Source organism: Moschus berezovskii, chromosome 7 (genome assembly GCF_049115385.1).
Source record: "Moschus berezovskii isolate FMDL1 chromosome 7, NW_MosBer_1.0, whole genome shotgun sequence".
In the NCBI taxonomy this organism is placed as follows: domain Eukaryota; kingdom Metazoa; phylum Chordata; class Mammalia; order Artiodactyla; family Moschidae; genus Moschus; species Moschus berezovskii.
The window spans coordinates 51,305,295-51,326,148 of record NC_142466.1 but is presented as its reverse complement, the minus strand read 5'-3'; the positions used below and the strand labels follow the sequence as shown (position 1 = coordinate 51,326,148).

The following is a 20,854-nucleotide window of genomic DNA, read 5'->3' as shown; positions in this document are numbered from 1 at the left end:
GGCGCGGGTTCCCAGCTCTTGCCCACACTCCCTGGCAGCCTCACAGCACCGGGCAGATGGAGTTTCCGGCCTCGCTCAGTGGTCGCCGGGTCATCCGCCTGCGCTCCTTTCTGCCTGAGGTCTGGCCCCCGGGGAAGAGCGCGCCGGTGTTGCGAGCATCCGGAGGGCAGTTCCGCGGTGGGCCCACACCCTCCTCGCGCGCCGCTCCCTGCGAGCCAGGCCGGGTGCCGTGTGGCCGGGCTGGCCGCCGCAGCTCTGAGGTTGGGCCCTCCCCCGGGGTGATTTCAGCGCTGAAGGTGGAAATACGGAAGTTTCCAGCCGCGACTGACAGATGAGGCTCGCGTCCAGCGCGGCATGCGCTGCAGCGGCTCTGCGGAGCGCCGGGGCCCGGCTGTGCGCATCCCGCGACCCTAGAGGCCTACCAGCCGCCGGCGCGCCATGGCCACGCTGCCGAGCGCAGAGCGCCGCGCCTTCGCGCTCAAGATCAACAGGTGAGACGCGCCCCGCAGCGGACCCGCCGCCGCACAGCCGCGGGCGATGGAGCGCGGTGCCCCGGCTGCTCCGAGCTGTGGGGGTGGGGTGACGACGACGCCCGCAGCGTCCCCGGGAGTCAGCCGGCCGCGCCCCCGAGAGCCGGTGGGACCCGGAGCCCGGGCGGCTGCGGTGGGGCCACTGAGCGCAGTGGCCCGAAAGCTGAGCGCAGCCCTCCTGGTAGTCCTTGGTCACCGGCGTCTCTTTCCGGAGCCACCTCCCCAACCCCGCCTCGCCTGCGCCGCCCCCGGGGTTGACAGGTGGCCGGGCCGGGTAGTGTGAAGGGTGCAGGGCCCGCCGAGTTTCTCGTAAACTGCGCCTCCTTTTGAGGCTGCCCTGAGAAGGGGCGAGAGAAGTGGGTAAAATGAGGTGAGTTTTGCTCAGGCAGCTGCTTCAAGACTTGGGTTATTCTGAGGAGGGCTCTTTCCCCTCTCGTTTTATTTTTCCAGAAAAAAAGTTTGGCTCCTACCGACATCGCTATTTTTATTCTCTGGTCCAAAGGAGCCATGAAGTGGAAAAAGTGATTTTTAAAAAATTCTCCATTTAAATAAACAAGAAAGGAATGACTTGTGGCTGACATTTTTACATTTTTAGCGCTCCAGTCAAGAAGTAAGGACAGAGATCTAACCCACCATCCAGTTTATAATAAAAACTGCACAAACTAAATGTAAGCATATTTACTGCTCAAAGTTCTCACCAGAGGTGCTTTAACTGCAGTTTTTTTCCCTCCTCTGAAAACTGCTGACAAGTGTTTGAAGACATTTTTGTCATGCCCTGAGAAATCTAGACTGGTTAAAAGATAATATGAAATTCATCCTGAAGGGTCAACTTATTTTACGGCCCTCTCAGGGCTAGGATTAGTTAGTCTTTGAGCCGAGCCTGTGAAAGGCAGGTTCCACAGCCCATTTTTGTGCTGCTAGACTTTGAAGAGGTTTGAATGACCAGGAATTAGAAGCCCGGAATAATAAGGCGGTAAGGAAATGGCAACCCACTCCAGTGTTCTTGCCTGGAGAATCCCAGGGACGGGGAAGCCTGGTGGGCTGCCGTCTATGGGGTCGCACAGAGTCGGACTCGACTGAAGCGACTTAGCAGCAGCAGCAGCAAGGACTTGCGGAGGGCATGTTGAGCTTTATTAGGCATTTTATTTCCACCTGTTGTGTAGCTGTGAGCAAACCATTTCTTTTACCTTACTATTTCTTCATCTTTAAACTAGTTTAATTAGTATTGTGTACTGTGTATGGTGATGGACAGGGAGGCCTGGCGTGCTATGATTCATGGGGTCGCGGAGAGTCGGACACGACTGAGCGACTGAACTGACTGACTGACTGTGTATTAATGTTGTATTAAAGGTAGTCAAAGGTCACAAAGTATATCAGGGATTTCCTTGTGGCCATTTTTTCTCTATTAGGTTTCATGCCTGTTGCCATGAAGGAGGGGCAATTCGTTTAGGGGCTGAGGGGGATCAAACTGAAGTTCCTCATGGATGTACCACTTGCTATAGCTGCTGCTGTTCTGTCTCTGTGAATTTTAGGTCAGGTGGTGTAACAGGGGTGGAGTTAATCTAAGGAGAGCTGTGGGACCTGTGCTAATCACTGCAGGCAGTCTCTAAAGCAGCAGAGGGGTTGGTGTTGTCTGAGGGTTAGGGGTAAAGGCCCTGGCTGGAATCAGATTTGCTTGCCAGTTGGCTCTGTTTCAGACTGGACATGCTATTAATATTTAACGCCTCTACACTTTGAGTTTGTGTCTGTGCAATGGGGACACTCCTAGTACCTCCCTTGTGTGACTATTGAGAGGATTAAGTGAAATAATATATACAAAGTGCTTGTAGTGCCTGGCTCAGAATCAGTGTTGAATAAATGTTGGCTGTCCTCATCCACATTACTATCAGTTTTATCATTGTCATCATCATCTCCATTGCCACCATCTTTAAGATCTTAAGAAAGAAAGTTAGGAAGGAAAGCTGAAGCTGGAGAGCTTCTTGTGCAGAGATCCCTTTGGGCTAGGTGTGATGATACCAGTGGCAGGTTGGAGTTGCCTTGGGGTGGATGTTCTCTCTCAAATGGCTCCCATCTCTGTGCTGAGAATGCCAGACACGCCTTGTGAAACAGAGTGTGTGATGGATCTGAGCAAGAAGATCCCCACTTAAATAAAATATCAAAGGCTCCCTAATACTCAGGCAAGAATAAGGATTAGATATTCCTGTTTGGGGGGGTTCAGTTTTCCCTTTGGAAGCATTTTGTATATTGGGTAGAGTTATGCTAAGGAACTTGGTAGAAATTAATGTTCGATGCAGTGGATTAATACAGACATACGTAGTATTATTAACATAATATTAAAATGTACCACATATTGTTCATTTACTATGTCCCATACACTGTGTTATGTGCTTAACGGGTTGTATCATTATTATATCATTAGATTCTTATAAAAACCCTATGAAACTCACCCGAAGTCTCCTATAAAATAGGAAGATGAAGCTTGGAGATATAGTTGCACAAGGCCATGTAATTTGTTCAAGGCCATGCAGACAGCAGAGGCAGAGCTAGCATTACAAATTGCTCCAAAGTATTCTTAACTGGTCATGTGCCAATTTGAAATTCTTAAGAATTTCCTTTAAAAGCAAACAGGGAATTGATTTTTAAAAAGACATCATTTCAGTAGCAGCATTGCAAATTGTTCTGATCAGTGTTTAATATGTAAATAAACCAACAATGTGATGTTCTGCAATTTTGAAGTTGAAAAAGAAAATATTTTCTCTTGCATGCCTATGTACTATTTTTTAAAATAGATCAACTTACAAAAGTAAGGCAATGTTGAAATATGGTCATCAGTTACATTCAGCATGGGTTCATATTTTTTCACCTCTCTACCCTGAATGATACAAACTGCCATTAAAAAATGTTTGTGGGGGTAAAATCAATGTGTTTCCTATCAAAGAAATATTCAAATCCGATACATAAAAATTTTTACTTGTAAAGAGCTCATTCTGCCCACACCAGCCTCAAAAAAGAGTGAGCACACTACCTCACAGTAGGAAAGGAATGATCCCCACTGTTCCCAAATTCCGTAACTTCCTGCAAGCAGCATTGCTCAGTCTAGGGACAGGGCCAAAGCAAAGGAGGAACCTGAGAATGCCCGTTAGTGCCTATTCCTCCGTGATTGCCCTGGCTCTTTCTTTCATATTTTTTTTCAAAATTAGTATTTACTTTTGGCTGTGCTGGGTCTTTGTTGCTGCACAGACTTTTCTCTAGTTGTGGCAGCAGGCAGGGGCTGCCACTCCTCAGCTGTGGTGCTCTGGCTTCTCATTGTGATGGCTTCTCTTGTTGTGTTGGAGCCAGGGCTCTAGGGCACCTTGGCTTCAATAGCTGGGGCACGTAGGCTCAGTAGTCATGGCTCCCAGGCTCTAGACCACAGGCTCAATAATTGTGGCGCATGGGCTTAATTGCTCTATGGCATATGGAATCTTCCTGGCACAGGGATTGAACTCCTGTCTCCTGCATTGGCAGGAGGATTCCTTACCACTGAGCCACCAGGGAAGCCCTCTCTCATATTCTTATGAAGCCTAAATTTCCATGTGTTAGAAATCATCGTAGGCCATTTTTTGTTTCCTTTTGAGCACCAAGTATAATTGTATGATGTGGTTGTGTGACTTAGAACAGTCAAACATTTCTCTAGAACCCACAGTTTAGGGAGATACAAGAGGACAGATCCACCACTGAATTTTTCTGAGCTTAGATCCAGTTTCTTATAAGTGTTAGATATTTGCCTTCATTTCAGTTTAATTGTCACTGACTTCCTGTGCACAAAGGAAAGACTAGATCTGAATTAGGCAATTCATAATAATGTTTGCATTGGGGATTTCAGGCACTTCTGCATTCAGTGTCATGATACAATCCTTGTATGAGTGCCAGATCTCATCAACTACCCTTTTTTTCCTAGTAGCATTTAGGGCTTTTATGTATTATAAAAATTATTGTTACTCTTCTGAAAATTCATTAAACAAAATCTTAGACTCTTTCAAACACAGAATAGACACAGAACTAGATCAAATATTAAAGTAAAGGTAAAGAGAAAAGAAGTGCGGAATGCAGAAAAAACATTAATGATCCTTTGGACGTTCAGTTGAAAAGGATAAATAATAATGGCTTATGCTTATATAATGGTTACTGTATGGCAGCCTCTACATGTCATAACTCATTCACCCCTCTGAGGTAAGAACAATTACTGTCTCCATTTTACAAATGGAGAAACTGGGTACAAAGGAATAATGAAAACTGTTCAAAGTCACAAACAGCTAAGGGCAGAGCTGGGATTCAGATGCAGGCAGCCTTGCTGCAGAATCTTCTTCCTCAACCCCATCTACCATGCTGTCATCTCAATTTTATTTTAAAATAATAATAAAATTAGTAATATTTATTGACTACTTTCTATGTGCCTATTATCGTCGGAACGTTTGTATAACTTTATTTCATCATTATAGAAAAGGAACAAAATGTGATATATGATAAGAATCCTTAGAGAGTGATTTTATGGAAGATAAAACCAAGCATCTAAAAGACATATTGCTTTCAAGAACAATCCTGATAAAAGATAACTCCAACGATCCTAAAAAAAGATACAAATGAATTTATGTATGAAACAGACCCACAGACATGGAAAACAAATTTATGGTTATCAAAAGGGAAAGGGAGGAGGGCTAAATTAGGAGGTTGGGATTAACATATATACACTACTATATATAAAATAGATAACCAACAAGGACCTACTGTGTAGCGCAAGGAACTGTACTCAATATTCTGTAATAATCTACAATGGAAAAGAATCTGAAAAAGAATATATATATATGTGTGTGTATATATGTATAAAAGAATCACTGTGCTATACACATGAAACTAATATGATATTGTAAATCAGCTATACTTACATGAAAAAAGAACAATCTCAATAACTTTTGGCATAAAGACCAGAACAGGAAGAAGACTGCATTGTTCCTGAGAAGTATTTGCTGATTTCGTCCGTAAAAATGATGCAAGCATTAAAATACATGTATTCATGTGTCTGAATGCATGTTTGCAGTGGAATAGTGCTATTCTTTTACTAGGGATGGCATAGCAGGGTGTGGATGCTCTCAGGAATTACTGCATTTGTCTGATGTGTTCTAGACCAAAGACCATGAGAAGAGGCTTCAGGCAATTACACTTAGAATTTTGGTCTTTCACATTCAGAATCATTGTTTGTTTGTTTGTTTTCAGATTCTTGGAAAAGCCCCACGTGAACTTTAGGAATCTAGTACAATTGAAAGAACCTTCTGCCAGGGTGAACTTTTCAATCAGAGTTTTTTGAGCTCTGACAATTCACATGCATGTAGAGCCAATGATTATTCAGCATGGAAAAGAAAATATAATTACATCATGTGGTTACCTACGAAGAGAGGGAGAGCTCAGGGATCAGGTCTCCCATTTCTACTTTCGGCACAGAGCTAGTGATGGAATGAGCTGTTGTTAAAAACACCTCAGCCTTCCCTCCTCCTAACAGGCAGGGATGTAACAATACTCTCGGTTCTTGTGCTAAGATAAAAGAGTGCTTAGTTCTTTTCAGTGGTGAACACCAGGTGCTTATTGCTGTTTTGGTCAATAATAAGTGGCTAAAGCAACAGGAATGTACTATCCCTGTTCCCACAAATGTTCAGTCTAATTTGTTACCAGTCAGTAGCTACAAAGGTTCTCTAGGCTCCAGGAAAACAAGTTTATACACTGTGTGGTTCCTGTGCTTCTAGAGTTTGCACTATAGTAGTACACTTTGCTGTTTGGGGTACATAGAATAAAAACAGAATGATATCTCTGAAAATATATAGGAAGGCCTCTGTATTCAGGGTGAGGCGAAATCAAATAAATTGGTAAAGTTGGCCTAGAGTATAAGACATTATATCGTGTCCTACTGTGTTCAGATCAAAGGCAGGATTAGAAAAGCAGAAATGGCAATGGTAGAACCAGTGTTTTATCTTTGTTCTATTCTTTCATCTGTGTTCATCATTAAAAGTAAGAAAGTACAACAAGCAAAAATTTATTTTAGTTACAGCTGTTAATATTTGGATGTGTCAGTGAATCTTTCCATTTTTACAAAAATAAGATCACTCTGCACGTCCTGTTTTATGCTGTATTTTTAAATTTAAATATGAACAACTCTCCATGTTCATCCATGTAGGGCTACATTATAATTTACATAGGCTGTGTAAAATTGTGTTGATTAGATATGCAGTGATTTATTGAATTAATTCTCTATGATTGGGTTCTAAGATGGTTTCCAAGTTTTTACAATTATGTACATAGCTTGATGAATAGCTTTATGCATACATCTTTATGTGTTAGTGCAAATACTACCTTCACATTTCTAGAAGTGGGATTCCTTGCTCAAAGGAAAAAAATATTTTTCAGACTTTGATACACATGGCTGAGTTGTTTCCTAGTTCAATTGTACCTCTTTACACTCCTGCCACCGGCCCTATGAGTTCTCATTTCCTCACATTCACACCCCTGCCTGGTTTTATCATTCCTTTAAATCTTTATTAGAAATCTTGACCCTTTATCCTTAATGTGTCTTACCTTTTCCTGTTCAGTTTCTCTCCCAGATCCCTGTATGACCTCTGAGGTCATTCTTTAGGGATTAAAATAGTTGTGCATTTCTCCTTTTTCCTTTGCCTTATGTATAACTATCGATGGTTTTCATCTGTCTTTCTCACTTTCTGTGAGAGATTCTTTTTGTACAGAAAATAGGTGGATTAATTATAAAGGTAGAGTGTTCTAGCAGCTTAGTTCTTTCTTGCTTCTTTTTGAGACTCTAGTTGGCCACACTTTCATTTACTTTTACTTTGCTTAACGATCTAATTCAATCTACCCATCCTTTACATAAACTAGCAATTTTAAATGAAGTAACAAATAGAAAATCAAGAGCTGTGTTCCTCACAAATATACTGGAGTGGGTAACCTTTCCCTTCTCCAGGGGATCTTCCCAACCCAGGGATCGAACCCAGGTCTCCCACATTGCAGGCAGATTCTTTACCAGCTGAGCCACATGTGTTTTCCCTTGGATCACAGTATAGAGACATGGACTTCTGTCATGCTTTGGGAGTTTCCTCTTCCTCTGGGATTGGATTTGCGACTTACACAACATGTTAGTATCACTCTGCTCAGAAACCTCAGAAGGCTTCAGGAGTTCTCCTATCATTTTCATTATACAACAGATAATTTTAACTGTTCTTCCCTGTGAGAAGCCAAATGTAAAAACAGCAGAGAATTAGACTAAAAGGGAACTAGATTGAGAAATGCAGAACTGTAAATAATCACCCCCTTCTTCCTGCTATCTCTTGACTTTCTGGTGTGCAGATGAGTTAGTAGGCTTGCAGATCCTAGGTTGGCTAGTTTGATAGTTCATTCATTCATTCATTTATTCACTCCACCTGTTGCGGGTCACTATGTTCCAAGTGCTGTGCTGGGCCCTGGTAATACAAAGGCAAGCAAGTCGTGATATTCCTGGCAAAGAACAAAACATTAACTCAAAATATGGATCAGAAAAAGATGGAGCTGTCCTTTGCCTCCTAACGCTTCACTGGGTGTTGTGCCTTCAAAGTGGTCCTCTTTAGGGATGTGCCACTTATTCTAACGGTACAAGCATTCTCCAAAACAATTTTGAAAATCCTCTTAGGATTCTGCTCAGAGAATGGAGTATATTTTAAAAAATAAACTCAGTGGTATAAAATCTTTTCACTTTGACAGAGGATCTATTTTTTTCTTGTTTGAAATGTTTCAAAAATAAAGACAATATAGATGATAATATAGCAAGTACCTAAGGGCCCACTGACCAGAGTTAACAAACGTTAACATTTGGTTCTTTTCGTTTTAGATATTTTTAAGTGAAAAACTAGAACATTACAGATAAATTTGAAGTTCTCCGTTATTCTGTTCTCCAGTTCTGTTCTCCCTTCTCCTTCAGAGGCCAGGATTATCACCAAGTTGTATGTTTAGTGTATGTGTGTGTTTGTGTTTGCATATCGATAAACATTATATTATGTGGTTTCTTGAATGAGCCACAATCATTAGCATTTAAGCAAGTCTGTTAAATTAAGTAATATTCAATTGAGTTAAATGGAGCCATGTTTTTAGATTCCTCTTCAAGTGGCTCTGAATGCTATTGCAAGGAGGGCTTCCAAAAGTGATTTCAGGAAAACCACTCTATCTGAATAAATCACATGGCACTTTTTGTGTAAATTTATAAAGAACAGTAATTATTTAGATGTATACATTCTGGTAATGTTTTTCAATCACCCCTTACATTACAGTCACATTACTCATTTCCTGCAATGACCAGGAAATTTTTCAAAAACCTTTCTTTCTCTATCAGATGAATGTACCTATGATTTTCATTTGACCTCAAATAAGCAATGGAGTTGATAACATATTTATATTTTATTACATGGTTTTAAAAGCACAGAATAAAAAATCTTCTCATTGCCTGGACAGTTGATTAGGGAAGGTATGAAGATTAGCAAGAGGGTATGGTATTTCCTCAAAAATCTTCATGGGGCTACTTGTGAGTGAAAGTTGCGCAGTCATCTCTGACTGTTTGCAACCCCATGGACTATACACACAGTCCATGGAATTTTCCAGGCCAGAGTACTAGAGCGGGTAGCCTTTCCCTTCTCCAGGGAATCTTCCCAACCCAGTTGGGCCTTGGTAAAACAGAATGGTTGAGCTGGATTCTCCCATTTGATCAGGGAGATGTAGTTCCTCTATTGTCCCATACCTCAACTTAGACAAATTGAGAAGAATGTCCGTGGAGTAGAAAGGCTTTTCTCCAAGTCGCTCCTTTGCCTTGTTGTTTCACAGGGGCAATTCTCAGGACAGAGCAGACCCCTTCTTGGATGGAGCTGTTTGTCTTCTCTCCAGTCAGTTCTGTGCTGTGTACTCTGAACACTCAGAAGTTGGAGTCTCACCAAGAAGTTACCACCCTGAGGCCCTGGTTGTTAGGGAGGCAAATTAGAATTGTCCAAGGAGTCCTCAAGCAGTAATTTACACTGGAATGACCATCCTCTTTCCCTTAAGCTAGGAGAACAGCCTCGGGTTCAAAGTACACTAAAAATGCACCTTATCCTGCTACTTAACATATATGTTGCTTCGAGGCAGTGCTGGCCATCCGTTCTCTTCCTGTTGACCTTCCTTCTGGTTTGCTTTACCTACTGGTATTTCACTCTTTGATACCTGTTCTCATAGCATCCCTTTAGAAGGGGTCTTCAACTTGCCTATTTTTTAAAATTAATTTTTACTGGAGTATAGTTGATTTACAATGTTGTTAGTTTCTGCTGTACAGCAAAAGAATCAGTTATACACATACATATATCCACTCTTTTTTAGATTCTTTTCCCATATAAGCCATTACAGAGTATTGAGTAGAGCTCCCTGTGTTATACAGTCAATTATTATTAGTATTTTATATATAGTAGTGTTTATGACTCCAGTTTGCTTGTTGTATCTTGTTGCATACCCAATAATTTCATTCGGCTCACATGAATTTTTTGATTGACCATGACTTTCTCTAGGCATTATGAGAGACAAATCCCCTCAAACCCCCAACCCAACAAGTTTTTGCCTTCAGAATTCAGCTGGAATGAGCAGATTAACATAACTGAAAACTGGAGATGGAGCTCAATTGTGTGGCCAGGTAAGGGTTAAGGGCAGGAATGGGGTGTTGACAAAACTCAGAAGGGAAGGAATGAGTAGCAGTCCGTGAGGGTTAGGAGGTAAGGCTTCAGACAGGCCCTGAAGGACAGGGAGGTGATGTCTGGGATTAGGCTGGGGGAATGAGCATGGAAAGAAAGGGGTCTGTGTCTACAGATACTTCAAGGGCGATCAGCTGGACTTGAGAAACAACTAAATATTCATTCGCTCATTTCATGAACATTGATTGTAGTTGACACTATGTCTGGCAGGTGTGTGTTATAAGAGGTGAGGCTAGAGCAGAGAATAAGCTGACAAGGTTCTTCTCTGAAAGAAGTCATTTTACAATGGGAAGATAATAAATAAACCAGGAAATATTAGATAAAACAGATGCTATGCAGAGAATGTAAAAGGGCCATGTCAGGTGTATGGGTACCTTAGAATGGTCAAGGAAGGCATCCCTGAGGAGATGACCTATGGGCCTGTACCAGGCAGGGGAGTTAGCAAATGCCACACCCAGTGCAAAAGTAGGGCTGATGTGTTGGGAGAAAAGACAGCCAGTGTGTATGGATAGACTGAGTGGCAGGTGGGGACAGAGGGGAGAGTGGGAGAAATGAAGAGAAAAGTAAGCAGAAACAAAATTGTAAAAAGCCCCTAGGAGCCAAGGAAGATGTTTAAATGTTTTTCCAACTGCGATGGGAAGGTTTTGGGAACAGAGGCACATTGTGATCGACCTCTGTGTTTAGAAGGTCACTTTGGCTCCCCATAGAGAAGGGGAGAGCAGAAGCAAGGTGAGCAGGTAGGAGGTGGTACAGGGCCCAGGGGAGAGGGGATGGTGGCAGGACTGGGGAGCTGAGAATAGAGAGGGGGAGAAGCCATAAACTCTGGGATGTATTTTGGAGATTGAGTTGATGTATTAGATGTGGCGTGGAGGACAGTGAGAGAAAAAAATGAATCAGGGTGTCTCTGAGGGGCATTGTGTGTGGATATTGATGCTTTTAACAGGTAAAAAGACTGGATGAGGAACAAGCTTTCAGGCTGAATCATGAGTTTTGTTGGGTACCTACCAAGTCTAAGATTCATATTACAAATTCAACTGAAATTATCTACTAGGTAGTTTTATTCAGAAATCTGAGGTTCAGGGAAAAGGTCAAAGCTGGATATTTAAATGTACAAGTCATTGCCATGTAGATGCTGTTTTAAAATGATGGGGGGGTGGTGGTGAGGAAGAAGACATTAAAGTTATCTTGATAAATTTTTTAATAGCCACAAAGCTAAATGTGTAATGTGATATCATTTTTATGGCAAAATACGTATATCTCCCTACAGAGATTAAATAGATTGATATTTGTGATAGGGATATGAACAGGACCTGTGCCAACTTATGATAAGTGTTGAATACCTGGGTGTTAGAATTATTAATGATTTTTGTTTCCTTGTATGTGACATATGTATATATGTATTTTACAAGTTTTCTTCAAAGAGTGTTTTTATAATTGGAAAAGGTAAATTTTATTTTATTATTATTTTTTTTAATTTTCAAAAATTTTTATTAGAAAATTGAAATTTACAATGTGTTTATATCACTCACTGAGTACATGGCATTTAAAAAAAACATCATTACAGAAAGATAACAAAAATACAAAGTCTTAAAACCTATGGGATATGGAAAACATTATCCACTGAGGCCTTAAATGTAGTAGACTTTACATAAAAAGGAAAAGCAGTGAGTATACAAGTATACAGCCAGTTTAAGAAGTTAGCAAAATAAACAGAATAATCATAAAGAAGGAAAGGTAAATTTTATAAAAGAGATAACACCACCAAGATTTATATTCTAGGAAAATTGGATATAGATGATGCCAATGAGAAATTATGAAAATTTGAAATTTCAGTTAGTGTTAAGAGGATGACTTTGTACTTCTCTTGTAGAGTTTTTGTTTAACAGGCTATAGTAGATTTCACATTTCTATGTATTTGCTTTCTTTCCCTGTCAGCGGATTTTCCTTTTTACCTTACAGAATTTGATGTGGTCACTTAGAGGTGAGCTTTCAGAGCTGGCCAGCCCTTTGTTATAACATCTCTTCCTATTCTGTACAACCAGCAATGTTCTAGACAGAGGCTGATCTCTCAGGTTGTGTCCTGGTAGGTATAGGTATGTGTGTGCTCAGTCATGTCCAACTTTTTGCTACTCCAGGGACTATATCCCTCCAGGCTCCTCTATCCATGAAATATTCCAGGCCAGAATACTGGAGTGGGTTGCCATTTCCTACTCCAGGGGATCTTCCTGACTCAGGGCTTGAACCCACGTGTCTTGAGTCTCCTTCATTGGTAAGCTGATTCTTTACCATGTCCTGGAGTAGAAACAGAGCAGAGCCACAGTGGCTCTCTGAAAGTCCTTGTTTTTATGAGCCACTAAGATATTTGGATTATTTGTTATCACAGCAAAACCAAACCTACCCTAATATAGAAAATTTCTAATGAGTGGCTTGAGATTGAAGCTTAAGGCTTGAATGATAGGTCAGGATGGAAACTATTCTTTAGAAAGGCATCAGTGAGGTGAGGATGAGAATGGAGCACGGACACATTTGCTCAGTAGGAAAGTAGAGTGGGAAGAGGAAAGAAATGGGCCTAGGGAACCAGTGCAAGTTAGTGCAAGAGAAGAGCTGCACAGAAAGGAGGAAGAATTTGGCCAAGATGCGGCAGTCTGGGTTGGTATTAGAGAAGGGAGCTAATGAGGCAGTTAAACAGGTCAGATGCCAAATTAGGAGGACAAAGAAAGCCATCGGATTTGCCATGACGGTGGTCAGTGTGAACCTCTGAGACAGCAGTTTTCGTGTCGTTGTGGGGAAGGAAGTCAGACTTCACAGGTTAGGGAGGGAGTCCATGCAGAGGAAGTGGAGGAAGCTGGTGGAGACCACTCCTTCCAAAAGTTTGAATCAGGCAGGGGAGAAGTGGGGCAGCGCTAGAGCAGAGTCTCTAGCGTGGCTTTGACTTTTACAGAAATATTGCACACAGTGCTAACAGAGGACTCTTGATCTTAGAGGAAAAGCACATGTTTTTCCACCCCATAAAATAAGTTTTACATGTGGATTAAGATACTTACCCAATACTGTCTAATATATCATAAACTTTGCTTAACACTAACAGCAATTAAAATAGTCTACTTAGATATTTTCTTCCTGGGAGCTTTGTAAACTCACTGTCATTGATATGTATTATCTTTAAGAACATGTTAATCCTTTCTATTTTATTTTCTTTATATTTATCTTCATGTGTCTGAAGTACAAAAAAATTGTAGGAAAGAGTACCAATATTAGTTACATTTTGCTTTCTAACAAACCACATGTCGTGGGTTGAATTGTGTCCCCGCAAAAGATTCCTAAGTCTTGGTATCTGTGAACATCATCTTATTTTGGAAATAAGGTCACTGTAGATATAATCAAGTTAAGATGAGGTCACACTGGATTAGGGTAAACCCTAAATCCAATCACTGGTGTCCTTATGAGAAGTGACACAGAGCCACAGGGATACAGGGAGAGGAGGCCATGTGAAGACAGGAAGAGATTGGAGTTATGCCACCATAAGCCAAGGAACACCATGGTCTGCGAGCAACCACCAGAAGCTAGAAGAGGCAAGGAACAATTCTTCCCTTGAGCCTTCTTCAGAGGGAGCAGATCCTGCTCACACGTTGATTTTGGACCTCTGGCCCCCAGAACAGTGTGAGAATAAATTTCTGTTGTTTTAGGCCACCAGGCTTACAACAATTTGTTTTGGCTGCCCTGGGAAACTAATAGAGTACCCCAAAGTTTAGTCACTTAAAACAACAGCAGTTTAGTATTTCTCATGATTCTAGTTTGCCATTTGGGTTGGGCTCAGTGGGGCAGTTTTGTTGGTCCTGCTGTGGTCATTCATGTGACTGCAATTCCCTGATGGCAGGACTGAAGCTGGAACAGCTAAGATGGCCTTACTCAGAAGTCCAGAGCCTGGCGGGGCGGCAGTGCTGGCTGTCCCTCTGCACGTGGTCTCTTTTTCTTCAGTAGCTGCTCCACATTCGGAGAAGGCAGTGGCACCCCACTCCAGTACTCTTGCTTGGAAAATCCCATGGACGGAGGAGCCTGGTGGGCTGCAGTCCATAGGGTCGCAAAGAGTCAGACACAACTGAGCAACTTCACTTTCACTTTTCACTTTCATGCATTGGAGAAGGAAATGGCAACCCACTCCAGTGTTCTTGCCTGGAGAATCCCAGGGATGGGGGAGCCTGGTGGGCTGCCATCTCTGGGGTCACACAGAGTCGGACACGACTGAAGTGACTTAGCAGCTGCAGCAGCTGCTCCATATTCCTTACATAGTGAAGGTAATGAAGAAGGCAATGGCAAGCCACTCCAGTACTCTTGCCTAGAAAATCCCATGGATGGAGGAGCCTGGTAGACTGCAGTCCGTGGGATCGCTAAGGGTTGGACACGACTGAGCGACTTCACTTTCACTTTTCACTTTCACACATTGGAGAAGGAAATGGCAACCCACTCCAGTGTTCTTGCCTGGAGAATCCCAGGGTCGGGGGAGCCTGGTGGGCTTCCGTCTATGGGGTCACACAGAGTCGGACATGACTGAAGTGACTTAGCAGCAGCAGCAGCAGCAGCAGTGAAGGTAACATTCTAAGAGGATGAAGGTGGAAGCTGCAAGACTCCTTGAAGCTTATTCTAGCATTCGTACAACAACACTTAAACTCCACATTCCTTGGTCAAAGCAAGTCAGAAGGCAGCCCACCTTCAAGGAACAGCGAAACAGACTCAGTCTCTTGATGAGAGGAGCTGCAAAATATTTTTCCACTTTAATCTATTACAATACCCAACAAAGATGGTGATCATATCCCGTTTCAAACCTCGCATATTTAAGCCGAAGGTCTTGTCATTCTCCGTTCAGATCATGATACCCATTTCACTGGCAGAGAAACTGAGAAAAGATTAAACTGACTCCTTCAGAGTTAACAGTGAGTCATGCTTTGTGAGAGACTTTTTTGGCCTGTGGAAGACAGCTGTATGTCTGGAAGAACTAACCACAGCCTTGCCTGGAGGCAGGTGAATAAACTTAATAACTTCTTGGGTTTCTCTTAAATCCCATAATTACACTGATGGAGCCCAGATTGCAGAGCTCTATGGTCCAGAGATGAAGCAGCAGTTTGAGGGTATCAGGGAAAGAAGGTGCTTGAAAATTGCTCTGTGGCATTCAAAGGAATAGGATTTGAAGCTAAATTAAATGGTGAGAAAAATGGCCAATGAGCTCTTTATCCACAAGAGAGCCCAAATGGGCTTAGAAATTCAGTGATTGCTCTGGTCCTGTGTACGTTCTGGGCTGGAAAGAATTAAAGTGAGTAGAAGAAAAGGATGGAGCAGAGAGGTAGAGATATCAACCTGTCAGGATGGTATGTGCCATGACCTGTTTTAGGAGGTTCGCTCTTGTATAAGTTAGGATTGCTTTTTAGCTGCTACAACAAATAGACAACCCACTAAATAGTGGCTTAAATAAATTAGGGGTTTATTTATTTTTGTTGAATAAGGAAAATTCCAGTGGTTGGTAGTCTAGGCTTGGTGTGATAGCCCAAGTACCATTGGAGACCCAGATTCCTTGTGTTTTTTTCGTTCCATCATCCTTAATGTTTGACTGTCATTCTCATGGCCAGAATACGGCTCTTGAAACTGTTCCACATTGAAAGAATATTGAAGACAGGAAGTGGGGAAAGGCCAGTGAGGCATATCAGATAACTTCTTTTTTCAGAAACTTTCACAGAAACTCACACAATGACATTTGCTATATACCTCCTCGATCATATCTGTGTTACTTCTACTTAGAAGTGAGTTTGGCAAATATAAGTTTTTATTAGTCCAGCACATTGTCACCTCCAACAAAACTAGGCTTCAGTTAGAAGGAGGGGGATAATGTCTATTGATGGGCAACTTAATGGTCTCTACCATTGCTCCCAGCAATTGCTGTGGGTACATATTAGTGACAGAATTTCCATTATGGCAACATGCGGCCTCCACCCCATTAATACTTGTAACAGTTTCAAGCTTATCTAATTCCCTGACCTAATGAGGAGGGATATCCAGGCTTATAGGTCTAATATTAAATTGGCTGTTCTAACAGGTAAACCCAAGATCTCAGTGGATTAACCCAGCGGAATCTTACTTCATGTCATTGTCTGATACAGGTCAGGTGGCTCTCCTCCAAGCAGTGATTCAGGGACCCAGGCTGCTTCCACCTTATGGGTCTGCCATCTTGGGACTTCCAGATTTTTCTAGTATCATCAGCTCTTGGCCAGGAAGAAGAAAGAGTGAAATATTGTGCCTCCAGTTCTTTAATACCTCAATGCCATAGTACTTCCTCTTACATCCCATTGATGAGGACTGCTTACAAGTCCCCTGATGTGCAGAGAGGACTGAGGAATATAGTTCTTGTCTGGCAACCACTTAACAGCAACAGATCTTCACTGTGAAAGGGGACATGTTCTTTGGGGGTCAGCTAGACATCTCTGCCACAGGGTCCCAGTCACAAAGGAGGAGCTGTTACCAAAATGTCAAGAAACATATGTCTTGTCTTGTTTGCTGTGCGCTGTGCGGTTGGTGGATAGATCAGAGCCCTGTGGTCATAGTCACAGTATGGATGTGGAAGTTGTAAGGGAAGCAAACTGCAAAAGCATACGCTGAAACTCCTGAAATTCCAGAAGAAGGCAATAGGAATGCAAGATACAGTTATCCTGTGAGGCAGGTAGGTGAAAGTTAAAATACCAAATTAAAATCTAATTGCAGTCAAGGCCACCAGAAATGTCATGTGCAACTGAACACTTTCTGGAAACTCTGAAGATTGATCAGGAGCCAAGTTGCTGAGCCTGTTGTTGTTCCTTTCCTGAGAACAATCAGCTTTAAAACATTTTAGGAAAAACCACAAGATGAAGATATTTTTTAAAGCTTTTGAGTGACATGGTTAGAATGAATATTTCATTTGAGAGGAAAGAAGTTTCGGATGTTAGAGAAAGAGGCATTATAAAACACTGCACTCCCACTGAAGAGTAACGATACCGTAGTCCAGCCTCCCCTCTGTGACAGGAGAACTTTGATGAGAAACAGTCACTTTACTTTTTGTGACTGCTTCCCTTTGAGTTGGTTGAGTTCTTTTGTTTATTTGCCTTTTTATGTTTTAGTAATCTGTGAAATCAGTCTTCCGTATTCATGCTAATAGTGTACTACTAACAACCCACGGGGCTTGCACTGCAGAGAGAAAACAGGTTAAACCTTGAAGTAGGGATTTGAGGAGGCAAACAAGTCTGATTCTTGTCCCAACTCTACTGATTCTCAGCAGGAGCATCTTCCAAAAGTTCTTTAACTTCCCTGAGTCTTAGTTTTCTCATCTGTAAGATAGAAATATTAATAATACCAATATCAGTAGGGTCAAATGAAGTTATATCTCTAAAACTGCTCCATAAATTAAAGACCATTCCACACTTATTAATGAAATATCTGTAAAATGGGAATAAGTGTCATGTTTCTGTGATTACTCAATGAGGTGACATATGTCACAGACCTGACATAGGGTCTCACATTTGGTCACATAGGGTCTTAAAAAAGAAAACTAAAAGCAAATATGGACAAAGTAAAATACACTGGAAATGAGAGAGAAATGTTAAAAACAGACAAAAAAATGTAAGGAAAGGTTTAAACTCATTTGCAAAGCTAATGCCCCTAAAGCATACATGCATATATATGTACTTTTTCCCAAAATAACTTTTATAGAAAATGTTGGCAGTTATGTAAGATTACAGAGGAAATTTGTTAGAGTAACTTAGGTAATGCATGTCATGTGATCACCAGGAATATGTGATGATGGAAAAGAAAGTAAATGTTGAAAAAGTAGAACCATTCAGAAGAAATGATTCATCCTGAAGAACAGCAATTAAAGTTAGAGATTGGTGACCCATAAACATGTTTCCTATCCTTTTCTAAAATGAAAAATGGCTTTTTATTACAAAAGCTATGTATGTGAATTACAGAAAAAGCAGAAGTTCAGCTAAGCCAAAAAAATTTTAATGAAAATTATTTCCAATTTTTTGACCTATAATCACTTTTAATAGCTTGATCTATATATTTTGCATACATATACACATACATGCATATTTTCTATAAAATTAGAAGCATGCTTATATACTCCTTTTTATTTAAAACTATATAATAAGCAATTTTTCATATCACTGGATATTTTTACAGTACACTTCTGAATGAATGCATACATTCCATTGTGAAGCTAGTTCATAATTTAACTAATTCTCTTTTGATCTATACTTATTTCCAGCTATTCACCACTAGAAATAGCACTTCACTAAGTAATTTTATGCACTTAAATTTACTTACATTTTTAATGATCCCTTAGGATAATTGCTAGAGATGGAATCCCAGACTCAACATATTCGTTTATGTATATAAAACTCCATATGGAAAGAGAGAGATGGAAAGAGAGACACACACACAGAGAGAAATACATAAATACTTCCTTTATACTGTTGTCCTTCTCGGAGGTTTTGTGTGACATCTGTCTTTAAAAAGAAGTTTGAAAATATTTGAAAAAGATGGCATCCCTGAACTTTGCCTTGATTCTTGGGGAAAGTTATTGAAAGATGATTTGTTTTCAAATAAATGTAAACTGGTAAGGTCAGTCTTTTGTAAATGACATAAAAAATTAAAATTAACCTCAGAAGACTGAACTGAAACCATTATTATGGTTCAGTCAGTGAAACTAAAGGTAAATTTGATTTGGACAAATACTATTAATTCGTTAGGTTTCCTTGTGGCCTCAGTTTTTAAAAATAAATGCTTCTCTGGATAATCTTGGTTCTATTAGAGGCTATCTTCATAAATTTACCAACGTTTCCAGCTATAACCAGGAATCAATAAAGTATCCCTTTTGAGTCAGTGAAATGTGTATTTTATTGAAGAGTAAAAATTATACAGAAATGTAAGATTACCTAGAAAAACTATTAATTTGTTACATACAAATTCTTTCTTATTGCCAGTTACATATTATTTACATTTACCTGATATTTAATTTTCTATTATATCTCCTTCAGTTCAGTTCAGATCAGTTGCTCAGCCGTGACCGACTCTTTGTGACCCCATGGACTGCAGTACGCCAGGCTTCACTGTCCACCACCAACTCCTGGAGCCTACTCAAACTCATATCCATAGAGTCAGTGATGCCATCCAACCATCTCATTCTCTGTCGTCCCCTTCTCCTCTTGCCCTCAATCTTTCCCAGCATCAGGGTCTTTTCTAGTGAGTCAGTTCTTCGCATCAGGTGGCCAAAGTATTGGAGTTTCAGCTTCAGCATCAGTCCTTCCAATGAATATTCAGGACTGATTTCCTTTAGGATGGACTGGTTGGATCTCCTTGCAGTCCAAGGGATGCTCAAGAGTCTTCTCGAACACCACAGTTCAAAAGCATCAATTCTTCTGTGCTCAGCTTTCTTTATAGTCCAACTGTCACATCCATACATGACTACTGGAAAAATCATAGCTTTGACTAGACAGATCTTTGTCAGTAAAGTAATGTCTCTGCTTTTTAATATGCTGTCTAGGTTGGTCATAGATTTTCTTTCAAGGAGCAAGCGTCTTTTAATTTCATGGCTGCAGTCACAATCTGCAGTGATTTTGGAGCACCCAAAATTAAGTCTCTCACTGTTTCCATTGTTTCCCCATCTATTTGCCATGAAGTGATGGGACCAGATGCCACGATCTTAGTTTTCTGAATGATGAGTTTTAAGCCAACATTAAGTTTTAAGTTTTTTAAAGCCAGTTTTAAGTTTTTTCACTCTCCTCTTTCATTTTCATCAAGAGGCTCTTTAGTTCTTTCTGCCATAACGGTAGTGTCATCTGCATATATAAAGTTACTGATATTTTTCCTGGCAATCTTGATTCCAGCTTGTGCTTCATCCAGCCAGGCATTCCGCATGATGCACTCTGCATATGAATTAAACAAGCAGGGTGACAATATACAGCCTTGACTTACTTCTTTCCCAATTTGGAACAAGTATGTTGTTCCTTGTCTGGTTCTAACCGTTGCTTGTTGCCCTGCATAGAGATTTCTCAGGAGGCAGGTAAGGTGGTCTGGTATTTACATCTCTTTAAGAATTTTCCACAGTTTGTTGTGACCCACATAGTCAAAGGCTTTGGCATAGTCAGTAAAGCAGAAATAGATGTTTTTCTGGAACTCTCTTTCTTCATTGATGATCCAGCAGATATTGGCAATTTGATCTCTGGTTCCTCTCCCTTTCCTAAATCCAGCTTGAACACCTGGAAGTTCACAGTTCGTGTACTCTTGAAGCCCGGCTTGGAGAATTTTGAGCATTACTTTGCTAGCATGTGAGATGAGTGCAATTGTGTGGTAGTTTGAACATTCTTTGGCATTGCCCTTCTTTGGGATTGGAATGAAGACTGACCTTTTCCAGTCCTGTGGCCACTGCTGAGTTTTCCAAATTTGCTGACGTATTGAGTGCAGCACTTTCACAGCATCATCTTTTAGGATTTGAAATAGCTCAATTGGAATTCCATCACCTCCACTAGCTTT

At 41.0% G+C, this 20,854-nt stretch overlaps 1 protein-coding gene across 2 annotated transcripts in view; it reads left to right on the top strand.

The window, feature by feature from the left end:
- The first annotated feature begins 354 nt into the window (after positions 1-354).
- The window catches only part of DOCK8 (dedicator of cytokinesis 8), a 245,115-nt gene continuing 224,615 nt past the window's right edge, over positions 355-20,854 (top strand). The window contains exon 1 of one of the 2 annotated variants that reach the window (XM_055428339.2): positions 355-491. In XM_055428339.2, coding sequence (XP_055284314.2) covers positions 439-491 — 53 coding nt within the window. In that variant the 5' untranslated portion in view covers positions 355-438. The remainder of the gene's footprint in view (positions 492-20,854) is intronic. The other variant, XM_055428342.2, reaches the window with a different exon arrangement.